This window comes from Dermacentor albipictus, chromosome 5 (genome assembly GCF_038994185.2).
Source record: "Dermacentor albipictus isolate Rhodes 1998 colony chromosome 5, USDA_Dalb.pri_finalv2, whole genome shotgun sequence".
NCBI classification, from domain to species: domain Eukaryota; kingdom Metazoa; phylum Arthropoda; class Arachnida; order Ixodida; family Ixodidae; genus Dermacentor; species Dermacentor albipictus.
The window spans coordinates 26971294-26994118 of NC_091825.1; the positions used below are offsets into that span (position 1 = coordinate 26971294).

Consider the following 22825-nt stretch of genomic DNA (forward strand, 5'->3'; position numbering starts at 1 on the left):
CATTTGAGGCTAGGGCAGATTGCCTAAGGACAAAACATACTGGAGTAAATATTCACAATTAGACGAGGCATATGTGTGCTGCAGCAAATACCCGGAGATTACCCAGCACATCCTAATGAAATGCGAAGAAATTCCCCCAGTGATAAAAGTATGTAACGTACAACTTCCGGAAGTGTTTAAAAGTGGACGGAAGTGTTAACTGGTCAGCAGTCGAGATAAGCAGGAGACGTTTTGAGTATTGGTGGAAAAAAAAACGAGGGAAGAGACTGATGCAACCGGATCCATTACAGGCATAGGCAGCGCTACAAGGTAGATAGAGAAGATTAAAGAGACATGTATAAGAATGTGAGAAGGAAAAGCATTGATAGCATACCTGAGTAACTCAAGCAAGTAGGCGAAGATTTGTCCCCACCCCATTCCAGAGGGGATGCCAATTGATAATAATCATCCTCAAGCCACCCTCGCATGACATATGGGCTTCTGTGGCAGCTTTGCTGCCATGCATACATGTACTTTGTAGAAGGCACCAAAATCGAAAGTAGCGGCACCTATGTGAACATCCAAAACCAAATTTTAGCTGCCCGTCACGGTGACACTCGAAGGCGGATCGTTGTTGGCACTCCCTGCTCTGTTATAGCCTTCACGGTGCAAGGCACTGAAGAAGGAGCTGGAGAATGTGTCATCGATACTGATTACGCTGCTCCACTTTCCATGGTTTGTTGCGGGTGACCAGACGGTGGAGCGCGACATTCGAGCCTCGGTCGACTGCGAAGGGGATCGAAGACGACGTTTGATTGCCAATAACTCCGCTTCTGCTGAATGTATTGAAGTACTTATTGCTGCAAAGTATTTCTGAAATTGCTTATCCTAAAGTCATATGCTTCTCTCGACTTCAATAAAAAGTGCTTCAGGGCGCCTTTAAAAGCACTTGTAATCACCTCACGCCTTACCTTGGGGCTTTTACATGACTCTCATTCGAGAGCAATGCAGGCTTGAGCATGCCGCATCGTGGTGCACAAGGCAGTCATGAACCAGTAATGAGCTCGTAGCTGCTAATACATACTCAGCTGTTTGTTGTGTATGATGTACAGCTGCTGAAAGTTGTGTGAAACTAGTCAGATTTTTTTTTCTTTGTGCTTCCACAGTTTACGAATGCTGGAAATGCTTACTCGCTTGTTTCTACAGGTGCAGCGCATGGCCTGTCATCGATACTGATGACGCTGCTCCACTTCCCATGGTTTGTTGCGGGTGACCAGACGGTGGAGCGCGACATCCGAGCCTCGGTCGACTTCCTGCTGCACGTGCAGACACCGCGAGGCAACTTTCCGTGCGACTTAGAGGACGTCACTAAGCCACGTCGTTCCCAGGACGAGCTCATACACTGGTGCCACGGTGCCCCAGGTGAGCTGTTGCGATTTTTGAGAGAGAAAATTTAATTTCAAAAGGTAAAGTGTGTAAACTAAATGTGGACATTTTTGCGAACCAGAACAGAGTCGGATCACCTGCCATTTAGGGAAGGGAACATGAAGGCAAGATAGAGTGTGTGGGGAGCACGCGCCTCCATTTCCTCCCGCGTACCCGCGTCGTCCCGTTCGCAAGTGGCCGACGGGTCGCGCCGGCGTAGACGGGAGAGAGGCACTACGCGCCCTCCCCTTCTCCGTCGCTCTGATGACGCGCGTACCCCTCCTCCACTACGCGGCTCACGGGAAAGGGAGACGTATCCGGCGGGCGAGGAGGACTTCCCCTCACAAAAAGGTAAAAAGGCATAAAAGCGTGCTACCGGGAGAGACTCGCTCTCTTGGGACGCCGACGCCTTGGACCGCCTGGACAGCACCTGCCGCATCCTGTGAGTGACCTCGTTTGTCTGACCCACCCAGACAACGAGGCAAGCCTTTTACTACTTTTACTGAGAGGACGTCCCTCTGCGAGTGTTTGATATTGCAAATAGCAATAAACATTGTTACCGTTGACACCGCTGGTTGCCTTATTCGTCCGAACCCGGCGTAGCCACGATTCCCACGCTACAGGTTGGGAGTACCACGGAGCGACTGCGTGGGGCTAGATCCGGAGCTCGCCTTCAGCCCTAGCCGCACGCAGAGTGGAACCCCCACATTAGCAAGAAATGATGCCATCAGCATGCACCCATGCATAAATGGCTTCAGACACTCAATGGGTGTGTTCCAAATCTCTATGTACACAGCTGCCTTGCCATCTTTGCCATTGCTGAGGGTGCTGGGCATGTGGCTGCAGTCCAACCAGCGGGCCACACACACCCTTACACTCCTTAAAACCAGTGTCAAGGCGGTATCACGCATGATCTCCCGCGTAACATCCAAGAACAGAGGCATGAAGGAAAGGGACACCCTCCGACTGGTCAGTAGCCTGGTGGTGAACAGAATCACATACAGCCTGCCTTACTACCACCTCACACAGTCCGAGACAAAGCAGGCCGACACACTTTTGAGGATGGCTTTGAAGACCGCTCTCCGCCTGCCGATGAGTACATCGACTGAAAAATTATTGGCGCTAGGGTTGCACAACACCCTCAGCGAACTGACAGAAGCCCATTACGTCTCACAACAACAGAGACTTGCGCGGACTCGCACGGGCCGGCAGGTCCTACAAACCTTGGGGTTCCCAGCAATAACAACACGAACCCAAGAAACCTGCTTGATACCTCGTCACGTCCAGGACAGGTTTCACGTTGCCCCGATACCACGCAACATGGACCCTAACCTACACTCCGGCAGGAGGAGAGCAAGGGCCCAGTACATGGAGAAAGCGTTCAGGTTCAGTACAACGGCCCGTTTTACGGACGCCGCCATGTATGGGACGAATAACAAGGGCGCAGTTGCAGTGGCATGCGACCACCGAGGCCACGTTACCTCCGCGGCATCGACCCGCCCCTGCACAATTACGGAAGCCGAAGAGCTGGCCATCGTGTTAGCCATCCGCGAGGGCCTACACGCAAACCAACCATTGACGATCCTCACGGATTCCCAGCAGGCCTGTCGCAATTTCCTACAGGGTAGAATTGGAAGACCTGCTGCCCAAGTCCTAGCCGGAACACTCAAGGAGGACTCTGAGGACTTCACCATCCAAACCATCATCTGGATACCGGGCCACACTGGCATCACGGGCAACCTGCAAGCCGACAGAGCAGCTCGAGGATTCGTACATAACCGAGCACTCATCACGCCGGCTGCAGAAGACCTGGATCCTGTCGACCTCGAGTATTCATCCATCGTGAACTACTACAGAGGGCGTCGCTTGCGATATCCACCACCCCATCGAAACCTAACGACAGAAGAAGCCGCTGCCTGGCGTAGGCTCCAGACAGGCACTTACACGAACCTACACATATTACATCGGATACACCCCACAGCCTACAGGGACGAATGCCCATGGTGTGGGGCCACACCAACCTTATACCACATTACGTGGGAGTGCACACAACACAACATAGAACACCCAGACACGAACACAACGAGGGAGCAATGGGAGGCACTGCTGTCCAGCTCGGCCCTTGATGACCAGCTCAAGCTGATTAAGAGAGCTGATAAGATGGCAAGAGCCAGCGGAGCCCTGGACTAAGGGCCCCGACCATTAGCGGTTTTTCTGATTATTTTTTTAATAAAGTTTATCTATCTATCTTTGCTGGACAGCTTAAACTATTTTTCAAGTGCACTTAGGTGAGTAGCTAGGTTCAGTTATGGGAACTTTTAAATATTTTGTTAACTTATAACTTTGATTGGAAAAGTTCTAGAACAATTTCAGAAACACTGAATGAAGTTGCTTCTGTTACTTTGTCTTTCGTGTGTTTCATTTTTCTGGACATTGAAGATAGCCCACAAAATAGTATGCTACTCACATTGATCGAATAACTCCAAAAGCAACATGCACGCTTGGATATCTTAAAAAGAACTTTCATGCGACACCTCCCTTCATCCAAAAGCTTGCTTATGAAATGTTCATGTTCCCTAAACTTGAATTCACTTAATCCATCTAGTTAAATTTCCACAATTATCTGATCAACGTCATGTGAGACAGCCAGAATTATGCTGCCTACTTCACTGCCAAAGAATACAGCCATCATTCTTGCATTATGTACTTCGATTGAGACATCGCTATTCGCTGTCACTTCCCTAGCTAGCATCGTGACCAACAATACTGCTCCCTTGCTTGCTACACAAGATATCTTCTGGCCAGTGTCAGAGTACCCTACCTCTTTTACAGCCACTGTCCACTTCATGCAAATTATGCAGTCAACATACTTATCAGCCTATTTTTAGATGCATGACTGTCTTCAATGCGTCGGCTCTGCCACGAGCGCTTGAAATGTGGAGTGGTCTCCCTAATGATGGTGTCACATTCATGACTCTGATAAGTTTCGAACTGAACCACAGGAAAGCACTATGTGACTTGAACTCTGATATTTCGAAATATTAAACTCAAAATATTTTTCCACCACAATGTCAACTCGGTATTTTACATCTCTTATCTCGAACATTTTTTTGCTAGATTTCAGATATCTCGAAATTTCAGTTATAGAAATATGTAAAAGAAAATTCTCTACTGAAACGATTCCATACTTTGGTTGCATGTGCAATATCACCAAACGAGACGCATAAAACTGAATTCTGCAGCCAAGTGACTTTCGATTAATAGCACCAATGAACCTTGGTATATGTCCTGACGTCACTTCCTGGGAAGCCTCCTTGAACCGACACTTGGGGGGCAACTGCAGTAGAACCTTCTTCATGTGTTTTAAGAAAATACACAAAAATACACACTAACCAGGAAAACGTAGGATTCGAAATCTCTGAAAAATGCGGCCGACTCAACTGTGGTTGACATCTAAGTTCTTACAAGATACTCTTAGCCTTGAAGTTACCCTCAGAGTTACCGTATTTACTCACATAATGATCGCACTCGCGTAATGATCGCACCCTTAAATTTTGTCGTCAAAATTAGATTTTTTTTATTTCCCATGTAATGATCGTGCCCCGAACTTGCCACAGCGATATGTCGTGTGCCAAGTCTAGCTAATAATGATCGCGCTTACCATCTGTCGAATGCTACGCGAACGACTCTTCAAGACAAGCCAAGCGGCCTGCACTAACCAAACATTCTTAAGTAGATGCCTCATTTCATTACTTCCATCCGCACTTCCGCACTTCAATGACAAAAAGAGGTACAACCAAACTTGCCTTTATTATAGGTAGGCTTAATAATGGTTGATCTCAACAAAAACAAAAAAGGCGCACTTCGATTCTTTTCATCTGCTCTCGTGAGCACGCAACAAATCGCGCGCAGCAATGATAGTAGCCACGTTTATCTGATACATTAAAAGTGTACCCTATTCATACGCCGACGCTTGTAATACAGCTAAGATATTTGCGCACCCTTAGCGGAAAGTATTAGGATAGTAGTGAAGACAGATGCCGCAGTTTCGGCACCATGCCGGCCATGCATTTCTATGTCACTGGCAGCTAAGCGCGCCCATCTGTTTCTGTCCCCTCAAAGTGGACATGGCTACGTTATTGCCGCAAACTTGCCGATATTAACGATATTATTCATCACTGATACGGAAGAAACTGTTTCAATGCACGTCATGTACTCACGAAAAAAAAAAATCGCATATGGCACGTTCGGCTTGCTCCGCCGGGTGCCATTTTTGTTTTGGTGTCCCGCACCCGCAATCCCGCAGAAAACGAGGGACGAAAAAAAAAAAAGTTTTTTTTTTTCGCGGGAAATTTAATCCGCGTAATGATCGCACCCCTGAATTTGCGTCAATTTTTCTGACAAAAAGGTGCGATCATTATGCGAGTAAATACGGTATATGCTACACGTATGGATTCAGTTACTGTTTCAATATGGCGGCAGTACCATCTTATTTCCAGCAATTCAGTTTTTACACAACAATGCAGATTGCAGTAACTCATAAACTTTGACTGGTCAGGCAGCATTTGCCCTTGCACCAATGCAAAACAAGTGTTATTGATCATCGTCGTCATCAGTGAACCATCCAGAAGACAAAGTGCCTCCTGGACACCTGGTGGAGAGCAGTTGTGGAACAGCGCTGTACAATCATACAGCATTCCGCCTGGGGTTTTCCTTTTTTCTGTGTTTCATTAGGTGCGCTTTCATATACCAATGGAACCAGTGAAATAAACCAAGCCAAGCGAGGACTGGCCAGCTGCAGATTTGCCTGTACGCAAGCATGTTTTGGGTGTTCAACATTTATTTTAACGTACAACATTTACAACAAGATTTATTTACCACATTTCTTTATCGTTTCGGGTATTTTTGCAAAGTGCGGATATGGTGTGCAGTGGTGTGGTTAAATTCAAACTTTAATGTAAAGAGCCGTCCAAGTAGAGGTTCGGGTCGAATTGCTTTTCCGCCATTTACAGAAAGCCTTCGTCTGCAAGAAGACAAACCGAGCAACGCAGCATCCCCACTTCAGCATCCCATGCCCGAAGCCGCTCAGACTAAAGATCGGATGTCATCCACGCTTTCTTGCACAATGCATATCGGACTGGAAGGCTTTTTAGTGGCGATCTGATCCTGCCAATGACAAAAGGCCGTAGTTTGTACAAGCCATCCATGTGCGCAGTCGTCATCCTGCTCATATTAAGGCAAAAACCTCAATTGTCTTGTTTTGCGATGGCCTTGAAAAAATGCACTGCCCATTCGAGTGGTAGAAAAGAACCCGTGTGACCTCCTCAGACCGAACGGTGGGTGGAGAAGGAAACGAGCGGTGCACGCATACAGAAAAACAGCTGCTGCATCACTGACATCACACGGTGGTGGCGGTTGTGGCGACAGTCGACTGCGAAGTGAAAGAGACGGTGATAGACGACACTCACCTGGGGCCTAGCGCATTGCGTAGTCAGCCGAGGATGCTCACGAAATGAAAAACGAGGTGCGACATACGAAGCGGCAGGAACAAGGCGTTTGACCACGAGTGTTGCTTTCCCCTGCTGAGAGGATGCACCGTAATGTTGTCTGGCTTGTCTTACACATGTGTAACACTTACTGGCGACAAGCTTGCTGCACATTTAGGTAGTGCATTAAGTGCTCCCATGTGTCGTTGAGGAGGTCGTCCTAAGGCACCACACGTGTACTTCACACTGCCGTTCGTTATGTCTTCCAAGAAGTCTGACCCCTCCAATTATATAACTTGATGCATTACCAAGTGCGCAGCAGGCTTTCGCCTTCACATGTTTCAGGAGTGTAAAATGCTGCCGAACTTTTTCTACCATGGGAATTACTGTTTTACAGCATCTGCCAGAACCGTGCCATTTCAAATTTGTTGGCATTAAGTATCTCAGCTGACGTGAGAATCGATCTTGCTTCTGTTAGGGGAAGCGTACTTGCAGGGGCGCGGTGTGGCATTCAATATATTAAATGTGGCGATGAACAGGAGTATGATGTATGCATAGTACATCACTATACTTTTGCATGGGGGATTTTACAATTGTTCTATATGGACAATAATTCAATATACTATCCGAGTTCAACATACCGTTGAATCCCGCTACAACGAAATTGGCGGGGCACGCAAAAAATTTTGTTGCAGAATTTCCTTGTGGTGGTATAATAAATACACAGGTGACATGCGACTTGCGGACGCAAAAAGAAAGCTTTAATTCCAAAAATTGGTCAGCTTATCTTGTTTGCACTTCTGGCCAAGCGATGGCACAACGTGGCTCTCACAAGCCGCCAGCAGAGCCATTGCCTCGTCGTCATCCTGGGACCCGATGCAATGCCCGATTGTATCGAATGCGTCCATGGCCTTCAATGTAGTTGGTGGTCCGGGCTCACGTTGTGCGGCTGTTTCATCTTCATCAGACGAAACACGGTCTTCCTGGACGCTCTTCAGGATTTCTATGTCTGTCAATTCTTCACGCACCACCACGCACGAGTCGGCTTGCATGTACTCATGTGGGGATGTACATCGGGGAGCACATCTTCACTTTCTTGCAGGACTGGCCACGTGGCCGCAACTTCATCAGATGGCAACCCGTCTCCATTGCTACCTTCGTTCTCAGAGTCTGAAGTCTCGGCAGCCTGCGCAGTGAACGTAGTGTGGTGGAAGCAATTGCAGAATATGGTGCTTCTCATTGTGCACCACAAAGCGGCAGTCATTTGGATCACCGTAAAGAGGTCTACTTTTGTCTTACGGCCCAACTGTGTGTTCAGAAGCAGCCTTTGAATAAGGTGCTCACGTTAGAGGCCTGCTTGACGCTGTGGGTGACCCCTTGGTCTAGGGGTTTAATGATAGAGGTGCAGTTCGGTGGGAAAAACCTTAACTACACATTTCCATCTCGGCGTCCTCTGTGTGGGCGGAATGATTGTCTAAAAGTATGCAAACCTTTCGACCTTGCCTGCCCCTGTTCCAGTCAAAAGCTTCAACCCACTCTCCAAAAATAGCCCAGGTCATCCACGCCCGAGTGTTAGCCACATACTTCATGAGAAGGCTCCGATTTCTTTTGAAGCAGCGTGGTTTGGCACTTTTTCCAATGACCAAAAGCAGCCGCTTGTCCAAACCGTCCATATTAGCGCATAGGAGCGTGGTTATTCTCTTCTTACTGTGCTTGCCTCTGTGGCAGCGCAGCCCCTTAAAGGGACTGAGAACCAATCTTCATGGGACCCCCGTTTTTTATTGCAGTGGAAAGCTTACCAGCCAGACCATCCAATTATGAAGCAGTAACGCAAAACACGTTGTGAAACGTTTTTATCAGAATTTTTCGATCTGCGGTGAGGACGAAGTCATTCAATGGAAGCATGCAGAAAACTTTGATAGGTGAGCGTGATAGCGATTATAGGCCGACACTAGTGGGAGGCAGATGACAAATGTGGCCGTAGGTGTGAGAAAGTATTATTTTGTTTATCAAGTCCATGTTCCTGTGATTCACATTTTCCAAAGTGTTAAAAAGTATTTCTGCGATAATAGCTGTGTGTTTTCGCAGTTTGCTGTCCAACTGCTTTGGTATTTGACTTGGCAAAGTGAAACCAAGCGAATCTAAAACAAAATTATTTTTGTGATATGCGGTTCGTGTTGCTCTAGCCATGCGTGCACTTCTGATTTCCATTGCCGTCTGTCGAAGACCTGAGCAAGCTGGAACAAAGGATTTAAGCTTGCATGCGTGCTCGGGATTTATTCCTTACGAAGTAGCATCCGAACGTCAGGCTGCGATGGACGAAAATGGCAGCGGAAGCGCCGCATCCGTCTTGCACGATAGACCACCGTCTTCGCCACAAGCAGCGCACTTGTAGAATGATGATTAGTAAATGCTCACTCACAGTAGGCCGACCCGACACAGATTTCGGTCTGCTGACTGTCGGCGACAGCATTTTTTCCTTCGTGTCGGTGCCTCTGTCACACTGTACTGATGCCGACAATCTGCCAGAGCTCGGCGTCGGTACAGTGTGACAGAGGCGCCAACACAAAGGAAAAAATGAACCCATTTACAGCACAACTCGTCGATGGCATCTTATATCACAGAGAGATCATAAAACTGTGGGTGCCTGCAAACTGGTGCTGTACTCGCACGCATACAACTGCCTGTGCGCCGCCATGTATGTGGCACGACCCGAGCGCCGCTCATTAGCATGGACTTTCTTTACTTCATAATACACATAGAATAAAGTGCAAGTGTCTAATAATATACTAACTGAAATTATAAGCAGTAATTAGACTGTCCTTAATGACAGTCGAATTACATACAGTAATCTCATGACTTCATTTTGGAATATCAAGATTTCACAGCCATGCTTTGTCACTTACTGGTCTTTCTGACTTCCTTTGCCAACTTAAGATGATAATTTCTGCTTAAATCTGGAGCAGTGTGTTGGATTCTATCACTATTAATCATGGTGATTTCCATCAACGTCTCACCACACATTCTAGCCAGTTGCCAGTCCCTTTAAAATCCAGGGTCCTGATGGGCAGCATCTCGTAGAAGAGCCCAGTCTCACCGGCATTATAAATATCCGATGGTGCACAGTCTTTCAAGATGCCTGCGAGGCTGGCTGATATCCACACAGTGGCGCCGTCACAGTGCGCCCAAGCAGCTTCACCGCACAAAAATTTGCCAATGATGCTGTGGCGTGACTTGAAGACTTGAACTTGTTCAGCCAACCTACGCTGGCCTTAAAGTCATCTATTCCTAGCATGCAGGCATAATCAAGCACTTTTTGCCGCACAATATCACCGCTAAAGGCGACTTTCTTGGCCCGCGTCTCCACGAACCAGGTCGCCACTTGTCCAAGGCCTCATGCACCGGCTGAGTCACCTTCTTGTGGCTCGCTGACATCCTTGAAGCTAGCACCTTGGCTGTAGCATCCTTACTCTTCAATATTGTCAAAAGAGAGCTTGCCGGAATTCCAAATTCTTCCGAGATCACTGATTTTTTTCTTTCCATCTTCAGCCTGGGCGATAATTCAAGCCTTCCCTTCTAGCGACAAAAACTTGCGTTTCTTTGTCAGCAGCGACATGCTTCAGCTAAGGACCCGACAGCTTTGAGAGACAACGACCAAATAGCCTGCAATCATTTGTTGCCAAGTGTGTGTTGCCCGAATGCCTCGTCGCACCCTACCAGGATTTGACCTCGCGACTGCTATTTCGTATAGTAATTGGTCATGTACTCTGGAGCCATTTTCATGAAACTTTGTACGAAATTAATAATTAGAAATACTATAAAAATAAAATGCGTGTATGTTATTTGTATGTGCACCATTTTCCAAACCAATATGACCTAAAATGTTTCCTCGGAGCTCAGATGCTCCTCCATAAGAGCGCGTTGCTTTGCCATCACCAACGTGGCATGGTGGTTTTCTGTTTTGTTTTAATGTTGCGTCATGTCCCGAGTAGCTCCACTTTGTGTTTGTTTCTATGCTGTCGAGGTCGATGGTTTGTCATGGCATGAAAAAACAGTTCTAGGGGTTTTGATGACCTGCAGTTTAAATAATTTTGCTCATGTCTGCTCCGTAAAAACTTCGTTGAAGTGAAAATGTGTCTGCGAAGTAGTTCATTTTGGATGGAATTTTTATGTGTTATGTTCTATGGGGCATTGACAGGGAATGAAAAAATATTCATTGTGGCGAAAATTTCATTGAATTACACTTCGTTGTGCCGGGATTCGACTCTGTTGCAGTGACGCAAGAATCTGCGCCTTAAGCTTTTTCATTCAATATACCACAGTAAATCAGATCCCAAATAGCACGTCTACCTTCCTCATTGTGTTTCACGACACCGAGATAATGTTTGTAAGGTTAGGCTTTATCACTACAGGACAGACCTGTTCAAGTACTATTCATATTTTCCCCGGATCATCTACAAGGGGAATAATTTGTCAGCGAAATTGCAGGACTGCAAGAATGTCAACTTTTTTTCTAAGAGCAGATCCCATCGCAACAGTACCTGGTACTGCAGTACTCTTTGAACAAAGAATATAGCGACGGCATGACAGTGGCTGAAATATACTGGCGTTGTCTCATGCAAACATGTGCACAGCACCTCATTGTCAAGCTTTCCTGGCAACTTGCAAAATAAAGACACTTTGCTATTTGCTTGGTTACTGGGTCGCATACCGAGTAGCCCAAGTTGGTCTGATGGTCGGTTTGGAACTCGGTTCCTTCAGCACAGCAGCCTGAGGCTCCCTCCACCCATTAGACAGTGGAGTACCGAAATATCCAATTTGTCCTGAAGGAGGTTAGATACGGACAGCCAGACATACCGACTCAGACTTGCTGCAAATTTGGCGAAATTCCCAAAGAATGCTAATCACATCAAAGATCACCTGGTATATGAGTGCATGTCTGACTCCCCTCCCGTACCATTCTTGTGTGCCCAGGTGTGATGCAACTAATGGCCAAGGCATACCTGACGTGGCAAGACCCACGCTACCTGGAGTCGTGCCTGCGTTCGGGCCAGATGATCTGGGAGCGCGGCCTCCTGCGCAAGGGCCCTGGCATCTGCCACGGCATTGGCGGCAGTGGCTATGCCTTCCTGCTGCTCTACCGACTCACGACCGAGCTGCGCTGGCTGCACCGGGCGCGCCAGTTTGCCGAGTTTATGTTCACCGACGAGTTCAAGCAGGCTCGCACGCCAGACTGCCCCTACAGCCTCTTCGAAGGGCTTGCCGGAACGGCATGCTTCCTGGCCGATCTGCTGGAACCACGCAGCGCCACTTTCCCGCTGATCGACCCGTTCTAAGGGGCACTTGGTCGATGTATTTTGCAAGGCCATGCCTAGGGTGTGTCTACACCGTCGTCTGCAGTGTCTGCTGGTTGATTAGTGGGTGCCGAAGTGCAGAAGGGCAGCATGGGGTAAGGGAAGTCAGAATGGAAATTGCCAACAAGCACAGGGTGATAGGAAGGCACTGAGAAGCAAGTATGGGATGCAAGAAAAAGGGGCAGCCCGACAACTGTAGCGAACTGAGCAATTGTGTTAGTCAGCAAATATGTCTGCCGTAGCAACATCAAGGATCAAACAGGACACGTAAGGGAAAGAATCATAAGTGTAGCTTAGCATTCTTTTGAACGGTAGAAGAAAGAATGCAATGCACAAAAAAAGAAACAGGATACATGGGAGTTCGACTCACGTGTTATGTCTCTTTCACTTGGTTAGAGGAATCTTAGGCACACCGTACACAAACTTTCTCAACATATGCTTTCTTGAGATTAGTGTGGTGTCGCTATCGACTCGACGTAGCTGTAAGCCGGCAGTGTTGCCTGTTTTGGAGTATGCAACGCACTTTCGTTGTAATCACTGCACTCTGACGAGCTTCAACAGTGTGTGCAGAGCCCTGCCTTCTTGTTTGCTTGTAGAAATTGACTTTAATCATAGCTGTGCTAGCTTTGAAGGGAGCCAAATGCTGGTCTTCACATTTTGTCTATCTACTCATTTGAGAATGGGATGCTAATAAGTAGGGCCACTTAGTTGATTATCCAGATAGTATTGCTACTGACCAAAATGGCCATGATAACGTTTTATTGCTGGTCGTTATCCTTAACTGTAGTACTTTCGCATTGCCTTCATGTCACATTTTTAGAATTGTTACAGCAAACCATGCAGTCCTGCGAGGTCGTCGAGCGTGCTAGGAGAATGCACAGATTATAGGAAACTGCGCCTTATGTGCTATTGCAATCACAATGAGAACGGGGGGAAAAAAAGAAAGAAAAGCAATTTCGTGTAGCACTTAGTGTGCTTTGTTAAACTTCCAGCTCATTTTTAATTGCAATTCATGACTTGTGCTCTTGAAATACATCTAGCAGATGTCCACATTGTCGAGGCTCACTTTTAGATGCAACATTCGTCTCTTTGAGCTTTGTTCTTGGTAAGCACAACTCGAATAACTTGAATAGTTGGCTTTATTTCAGCAACATGAAGCCACAGGGTTTGTCTTCAAATGTAAGCATATGAGAGTGAGTCGTGAAATTGTCATTCCAAGTAAAACAATCCCCATAAACACAGGGTGTTACGCATTTAGCCGAATACATCCTTATTTGATGCCCCAAGTGCAATGTTCTTGAAAGTAATGAACATCTTGCATAAGCACAGTTGTTTTATGGGCCACTCTATTCTACAACGGAGAACAAGAACTTGTCGCATGGTCAGTTTCTTTAAATAGATGTTAGTTGGCACAGTTAGTGCTTCGTATTGATTGCAGTTGATATAGTATACCGATTTATTACTGATTACCAACATAGTGGCCATATTTCAGCTTTTTAACAACGCATTGAAACGCCGTCCCTCTCACCGTTTGCACTGAACTAAGCCTTCCTCTTTCACGTCGTTTTCAATTCTTTTGCAGAATATGTGGCATGTGCAAGCACTAGTTCCAACTAATGTTTAATGCATTGGACTATGTAATGTATAGTTATTTATAGATGGTGACGTTATCAGGAAGCAAAACGAAAACTGGTTGTAAATACAAAAACAGGTGACAACCCTTTGCTAACAAAAATAGAAGCGCCGACATACTGAACAAACAGTGCAGACAGGAAGACTACACGAAGGTGACAACACAGACGCTGGCTATCAACTGGTGGTCTATTCTTTAGGAACAACCGCCAGTTCAGAGTCCATGCCCGCGTTTTTGTCTTCCTGTGGTCCTGTTGTCGACACTGTTTGTTTATTCTGCTGACATTAAACAGACTAGTCCAACTTATCACTCTTGTACAATAAAAGCAAAGCCATGTGTCGCTATGTACTGTATTTTGTTCTCTCATAATTATTTCTCAACAAAGCTTGAAGATAGTGTTTGTATGTGCTTTTTCTTGACTGTTTCTTGTGGTTTTATTGCACACTCGCAGTTTAAAAAAAAATAGACAAGCTGGTTCATTCTTGTATGCTGCAAATCATAAAGTGTATAAGGAAATGACGCCTTACTGTAGGGCAGTCCAGGTGTTATGGCATTAATTACTTGTCAAGAGACGTGGTAATCTACAGTCGCCTTCACTTCCCCTTGCACTGTTTGTTACTAAAGAAGATGCAGGTAGAGATTTGGCGGCAGTAGAATTAACAAGGACAAGTACAGGTCCTCTTCACTGTAAGCAGTTAGTCTATATTGGGCTGTTGGCCTCTGTCGAGCCATTTTTGGCTGGCTGGCATTGAAGGCACATAGGACACTGTTCTACTTATCTACGTAGGCTTTCTTACCAGCAAGACTAGAGATATGGTGTCGTGTGCTTGTAGAGACTGGATGATACCACTTATCTGATAGCTGCCTTTCGTGGTGCTCCTGTGGCTGTCTCACATATTGAGTCAGCACATTCATCACGGCTGTGCTTACTTGGCTGCTTTTTCAGTTGCCCGTGTGGTCGCTTCGTTGCCGCCTTACATCCACTGCTAGCTGGTACATTGCTGTTTCATTTGCTAGTGTTTTAAAGGAGTACTGACATAACACTTTCAACTTCTTGTCTTGCTTCTTTTTCATATTTTTCCTGTGGTAACTTATGGTCCTTACCCTCTGAGCCTTAGAAAGAGTACAGGCAAGCTACAAAGCGTCTGAAATAATTTACTATTGTACTTGTTTCTATGAACCAGTTTTGGTTAGCCATTCCTCGTTTTGCAACCAAGTTTGGTATTGGATTAACATATCCTACATTTCCTGACATTCGTACTCGGCGAGTGTCATACCTTTACTTCATTAAAATGACAAACTGGGCAAGTTTACTTTTACATGCAGGAGGCGCGTGGTATAGTTTCTGCGACTTTGAAAATAAGTCTCTCAGTGCTCCTTTAAAAAAAAGTCCACCTACAATTTAATGTCGCGAGAGCAAATTTTGCGATTAATACACTCTGCAACATGGTAAGGTTAGAATGTATAATCATGTAAGTACAGCGACCCACCAAGACCTTCGTACAGCAGCATGTGTTGCCCTCAAAGATGATATTTTTTTCTGTAGGCTGTGACCTGTATTGGCAGTTTATCGAAGCTCTCGTAACAGACAGAGAAAAGAAAAGAAAAAAACAAAGGTTAGTGACTCCCTATCCGACAGCTCTGTCTGCAGCAGTTTGTGGGAATCTGCCATTAAGCTGCTTTCCAGGAGAGGTAGCTTAAAGCTGCAGAATTTTTTTTCCCCTGACATCTGAACAGAAGACGTCAAGCATACACTGAACCTAAGGCTGCAAAGAGCCGATTAATATTGAAGGCCAACTGCAAGCGAACTTTGGGCTTCCTAAAAGTTTAGTTTCAGATAGCGTAAATATAAGGCAGCCTCCCTGCAAAACTCTACCTTTGAATTACTGTAGATTCGTGTTATTTGGCTCGCAAAAGATGCCTTTGATGCCACAAGTGAAAAAGAACAAACTGCTGCCATTGGCATTCGCCGGAAGGGACGCACGACTCGGGAACACGCAGCTCCTCGGCGTGACCTCGGAGATTGGGCTCCGCCTGCGGCACACTGCAAAAACATGGAGGCAACGTGCCAGGAGTTGGGCCACATTTGCTAACCACGAGGTGCACACATTAGGGGCCATTTTAACACTGCTAGTAAGAAAGTTAGACAATTTAGCATTAGCATAACTAACAATAACAATTTAGCATAACAAAGTTAGCATTGCCAAGGTTGCTTTGGCAGTATATGCGAGGTGCTTTGCTTTTTACTTTTAACAATTTTTTATGATCACCCATACTATTGTGGCACAATTATTTTTCATTAGCTAGATTATTCCCAGAGGCACGCATTATTTTCGTGAGAAATCGAAATAAATACTTGGCTAATTAACAAGTTTTTCCAAGCGACCTAGTTACTTTACAGCATACATTGAAATTTACAAATTTTAGCGGGTGACCTCGAGAGTCATAACCACTTGGAACAAATCCTGAGGATGACACCAGGTTCGAGATACGCGTCCCCAAAGTTTGCGATGAAATGTGAAAGAGTGTTCCAGAAACCTTTGAACTCTGTTGCATAAAAAGATGTATTGTTAAAAAAAGGTTAGTGGAATAACACTGCACTTTTACCCCAAGTTTGACGACAGTGATCTCAAAACTGGCAATATTTTCAAAATTTGTTCCAAGTGAATTTGCCTTGTGAAATCATTGGCCTCAATTCATGTACTACTGTGTCAATGCTAAAGTAGACTAGTTGAAAAGTTCATTGGTGAAATTTTTTTAGTCCATTACGCAGTTTTATTTCCATTGTAATATCCACTTCTTTGAGTAATCCAGCAGAGCAAGTATAATTGTGCTATATGTCACTGGTGGCTTATAAAAATTCTGTCAATGGAGACTTTTAGCTTGTCCGGTATTCGGGCAAGCGCGGGCGGTTTTCCGGTTTAGGGGGGGCGCCAACCTGAGCGGCCAGATTGGTGGCGCCAGCTGGTGGTGCAAAGCTCAACCACACAAACGCAGAGCTAATTACTATATTCTGCTTAGCTGCTGGCGTAAATTTTCGACAGTGGCGTAATCGTGTTCACAATTACGCCACTGCCAAAAATTTGCACAGGTGGCAAAGCAGGATATGGTGGGTTACTGCAGTTTTAGCTATGCGTTTGTCTGGTTGAGCTCTACAACATTAGGCGGCTTCACCGCTCACGTTTACGCCCCGACCATCCGGTAATCCGCCCAAACTGCTGCCGTTTACCGGAATAGCGTACAAGCTAAAAGTCTCTAACGTCGAAATAGAACATCTAGTATAGTAGTATAGTACTCATTTGTAAGTGATTTAGCCAAAGTTAAATTTGTTTGCAGTTGGCCTTTAAGGCTCTGTTTCTTCTGCAACTGCCAAGAGAAATATACAACAAATTTTATCTTTGACATGCCGTTCAAAGACTTGCGCAAAGTGTTCTATATTTTGACGCCTTCGATGTGTGCGGCATCCGACTTAACTTGTGTGACGACTGCAGCTTTTCAACATTTCTCATTGTGAAAACTGCCTTGCTACACTGCGTTGCAAACTGCAGTTTGATTGATTGTTCTTATTCAAATGTGGTGTTTCGTGTGATTGAGGCTACTTTCAGCAGGCAATGTCTCTAGCTCATGCTGAAGCTTAGAACTCTCGTCACAAGAGCTTATAAAGAGCACTCAGATAAGATCAGCTTCTGCAATGACTCATTTCACAATTCTGCCTGACAGAATTTTGAGGAACAGTAAATCAGAAGATACCAGTAGGGCATCTGTTTCAAAACTATTATTTGCATTTTAAAAATGCTGAATATTAGCGGCAGAAAAAAAAAATGACAACCAGACAGTTCCTCTTGAAGTTCATGCCCAGACTGGCCTATCACTAACCTCACAGTAAATATGCATTTTTACGGTCTCTTTCTTCTCCAAAAAGCTAGTTGAAGTTTGCTAGAACAAGTCTATGCATCCTTCGGAATCCAATGCGATCCTTATTTTAATGTTTGGCTAGACCTAGGCAGACACTTCCGATGTCTACGATGGCATGGAGAGATGCCATTATGAATTCAAGAGGGCTTGTTTATGGCCATGTTTTCTGTTTGTGCGCTATCTCTGGCTTACTGTACGTTCACTTACAGCAAGGTGACCTATTTGGCATTCTAAAAGTTCAGTACCTATGTATCTTGCTTAACTGCCTCCTAGAGCTCCACTTTTCAGTGGTACAGTACGCTTTGTTGCGAAATGCAGCTGCAAGAAAAATACATTCAGCAGTAACCATGAGAATAAAATTCATAAGTCGAGCGATTGCTTCCCAGTAGACTACTGAAAAATCCTGTTGGGGATACTTAATGATTAGCTCTATCGAATATTGACACTACGTTCAGAAGTGCCATTGAAGATTACTTATTTTGTTAACTTGTATTTTCATAAATTGTATTATTGCACATTTGTATATGTATTACCCACTCCTTTCTGTAATGCCCTCGGGCTCTGAAAGTATTTGTAATAAATAAATAAATAAATAAAGCATACAGGTGCTATGACATCGTAGGGTCTCCAGGATTGGCCTGCATAATGCACTAAATTAAAACCCTTTCCAGGACCCACATTATGCACTGGTACAGTAGACTTTCGTTAATTTGACTCTGGTTACTTCGATCCCGGCCAAAGGTCCCGGCCAGTGCCCATGTATTTTTGTGGGCCTAAACTTTTGTTATTTCGATCCTAAAATTGGCCTTCACCAGATAAATCGAGCTTGACCAGTCAGCACACACGTCTGATGCCTATGGTGAACCCGATAGTGACATCTAAGTGGCAGCGTCACTCTCAGCGGAGCTTAGAGGACAGTGAATGCGTTCAGTACACATCATCTTTTGTCCAAAATGCCTATTTTTGTCCCACCCTAGGAGCATTTGCAAGCAATAGTCATAGCTCACGATCTTCTGTTACGGTATTTACCCGATTCTAATGCACAGAAAAGAACTGGGCCGAAAATTGGCTGTGCAATGCAGTCAGACACAAAACCAAAAGCGCCTTTGCAACGTTCGCATGCTTTGCCACATAACACAGTTCTATTGCGGCGGAACAGGCTTTAAAAATAAGGGAAAATGAAACATTCACCCAATCGTAGCAATTGCCACAAAGGAAACCCATATGGGTTCCTTTTGCAGCAATCGCTACGATTAGGTAAATGTCTCGTTTTCCCTTAATTATTACTTCTCTCCACCTCGCGAGTTTCCGCAGAACTATTATGTCAGGCTTTAAAAATTGTTTGTGGTGAAGCTGACTTTAGAAAACCGGCCACCATTGTGCAACAATTCTACAGCGGAGCTGTATATGTCTGCCTTCCCATACATTTTTCAATCTTTGTGCCTCAAAACCCCCGCGCCCTCTATGAGGAGGCAAAGCAAACCAGTAAGGCACGTGCTGACAGCTGGCATACCAAGAGGAAAGCTAAGAAACCATCCAATACATGGTTTCGTACAATAATTACTAGAGCGAACTGTGGCGCTAATGTCTACGGGAGCTGCAATCAGGGCAGTTCAGCCAGTATGGGAATTGTGGGAATTACATAGATTTGCGTGAATTTTGTCCTGGCTTCAAACATCTCTTCGACATTGTAAATTTGTCGTTTTCAACGAAGTATTGCATAATAAGTAATTCAATAAACATTAAGTTCATCCGCTGGCTGGATTCGAAAACAGGACCTATAACACAGAAGCCCAACAGTGAAACGATTATGCCAGGGATGCATGCATCAACAAGTGTCATAAAAGGCCCTTACCAATTTCTTGTGGGCAAGCCAGCATCTTGAGACACCTGGCACATCTCAATTTGAACGCCTCGACAGGTCGAGCCACTATTCGTTGCGATTGTACGTGTTTGCAGAGTATTCTGCACACGTAGAAGGAAAAAGCCACAAAATAAGTCATCTTTTACACTCAGTGGTGTGCTTTTGTTTTAATTTATTTGTTTATTACCTTTTGTTTTTCTATAGCTCCGCTGGTAGCCCACGTTTGCAGACTAGAAAGGCTGGAATTTTTTCTTCAGAAAACTTGGTGCACGTTAGGTTTCCACTTTGGTTAGGAGCTTTATCATTATTTCCGTGTTAGTTTTCTGCTTTGGGCACAGAAAGTGGGTGCAGGCTTGATTGGGGGGCTTATTAGAATCGCACAAGTACTTCCAGATAAATCATTGGTGTGTTTTGCAGTTTTTTCTGCATATTTAATTCATCCTGCCAGATAATTTCATCACTTTTGTTGGTCCCGTCAGAGTTGAATTAACGGAAGTAGACTATTACGATCAATCCACCATATCACCATGTTTGATTTATTACGTAGTCTCCAGGACCAGGCCTGTTTGCTCATTCAGATAACTATCCACTAATGATGCAAAACAATTGGTAAATAGTTAGCCTTTTTAACAACAAATAGTGTAAAAAATAACTATTAGTAGTTTATTAAAAACCATAGATAGCATTGTGATGGTTCACTATTGACAGCGCAGTTGATAATTTTGCAATTCTTGTCTTGCGATATTACAAAACATTTTGTGATAACTGGCCATCCATAACACTCAGTTTATTCAACTTGGAAAGAGTTAACATCACCAAGTTTATGTTCCTGTGTTACGTGCTGTACATCATGTATTTAACATTATTGATAGTGCTATCGATGAACACGAGTAGCAGTGTAATGCCAGCACTATATTGATGATTTTGCATTGCTACCATCCACACAAATTGAGTTGTAAGAACCAACCAAAGAAAACCTTGCTATGAAAAGGCAGGTTTTGTGATGAAATATATTGGAAAGCTGCAGTCGATCCACTTAGAGCCTTCCGACGTCCGCGCTGCTGTTCGGCCGCTTTGGCTTCCTTGGCTGCACGCAACTCTGCTGTCTGTTGTTGCTCACAATTTCTCTCGTGATCCCTGAATGTTGTGTAATGCACCAAGGCACATGGCTGTCGTGAAATGCACTCTCAACGTGTTCATCGTGATACCCGTGTAGTTTCTATATGTGCGTCTCGTGAACACATGCACTCTTTAACTGCACACATAACAAAGTCTCACTCTTTGAATGCTCAAGAAGGGGAAAAAATATTTTGTCTTTTCATGTCGTTGGTGTTGTCGTTGTCTCGTGGATGCATAAGAGTATATATAGCATTGCACGGATGTGCTGTGGCAGTCGGCTCTATTGGTGATCTGGCTACAACTGGATTCACTTGTCCTCTTTCTTTGTTTTTCTTTCACTATGGATCAATTACATTTGGCTATAGTATTGTCCTGAGTGCCTGTGGATCCATTTGAAGTATGTATTTTTTACGCCTAATAAGTTTCATATAAAATGTGTTAGGAGAGGCCCCGTTGCACAATGATGATAGATGCATTACCCATGCCTTTTATTACGCACAGTTGTAAGCTGGTTGCAATGTGTTATGATGTTAAGGTTTGCAGATATCAGATTTCTAACTAAATGTGACTGGGTATCTTGTAACAACATATCTTTTCATACTTTCCTTGGGGAAAGAACATCTGTGCAGCTGTGTGGCCCTTGTCACACTTATTGGAACATTTTGAAGCACTTGAAGATATTGCTACAAGGTCAGCTTGAAAAGGTCTTGTGTCCATAAACAACCTCATGTGTACTCACACTTCATGCCTGCATCCTTGTGTTTGTGTGTTAGAATAGACAGTGTGCAGAATCTGCAAGTGTGCTTTCCCACACATCTCGTCTCACCTGATTGAGATGGCATACCTCGGGCCATAATGGTAAAAACAAAAGGCACTAAAGGGCACACTGCTGCTACTATTCTCACTTTCGTTCACCACACTATCGACAGAGTTTCTTACAGTACTACGTAGAGGGAAATCTGGAGCCTCTGTGTATGTTTCGTCACATTTATTGTGCCACCAAGGGAATGCTAGGATGTCAGTGGTTTGTCACAAGTATGGCTTGGCTGACAACAATGTTATTTTTGCACAAATAAAGCCCAGGCTTAACGTATGCTTGCTAACGTGCACTAGCTCAATCCTACAAGTCTAGTGTCTGCCGTGCCTCTCGAAGAATGGCAGTTAGCAGGCACAAGATATGAGCACCAGAGTGCTCTTGTAATGGCTAGACAGATGCCTTGGCAGACATTGCTTCATATTGAACTACTGATAGAGCTTCAAAATGTGCAAACTGGATTTGGCAAGTGTCCATTGGCCAAGCTGGTGCAGGAGAAAGGCAGTCACCACCACGTAACAAGACCAAACTAAAGCATACAAGCACAAGTGCGTACTCTAGCCTAGCCGTGCACAAAGCAAACGTTGCCTGTAGCTGCGTGTGCTGCATAGCATATACCACAGCTGCCGTCGAAAGCCGTCATGAGCTCTCTCATTGGCGAAACGCTGTGATGACCGCATGCTCGGACTGGTCTCTGCAGATTACGAGGCTTCAGGCATGCAAACCGTTCTTCTCGGATGGTCTTTTAAATGTCTTCAGTCTACTCCTTTCTTAGAAAAACGAGAGGATCCTAAGGTGGTGGCGACATTGTTTGCTTAGAGTAAATGACTCATGCTGAAGTCACCTGTAAGTTCTACCAGGTGGCAATAGCGTGCCACTCTCGAGAACTGGCAAGTTCACAGAAAACCGTGGCACTAACTGCGATTTCTTAGTTGTACTGCCAATTCTATGGATTAGGTGTAGTCATAAATTCAACTATCATTAATTAGAAACATCCACTTGAAGGTGTAATTGAGGCTGCACCACTCCCTGGGGCTGAAAGGTTCCAAAACTAAGCCACTGGTTTCAAGTCGGGGATTTGTTAACTCAATTTGCACCAGAGAAAAACAGGGAAAATGACATCTCCTGGGTTTTGCAAACTGTAGTTTCATTAGTAGCAGATATGCAGTTTTCATGTTTGGTTTTGTTTGGTTAAACATAGGATATTCATGACACTTTCATGATGCAGTTCTTGAG

The 22825-nt window shown here is 44.9% G+C and overlaps 1 protein-coding gene across 2 annotated transcripts in view; it reads left to right on the forward strand.

Moving 5' to 3' along the window:
- The window catches only part of LOC135898280 (lanC-like protein 3), a 51818-nt gene extending 37597 nt beyond the window's left edge, over positions 1 to 14221 (forward strand). For both annotated transcript variants that reach the window (XM_065427147.2, XM_065427148.2), the window contains 2 exons: positions 1186 to 1401; positions 11865 to 14221. In XM_065427147.2, coding sequence (XP_065283219.1) covers positions 1186 to 1401; positions 11865 to 12226 — 578 coding nt within the window. In that variant the 3' untranslated portion in view covers positions 12227 to 14221. The remainder of the gene's footprint in view (positions 1 to 1185; positions 1402 to 11864) is intronic.
- The last annotated feature ends 8604 nt before the right edge of the window (positions 14222 to 22825 follow it).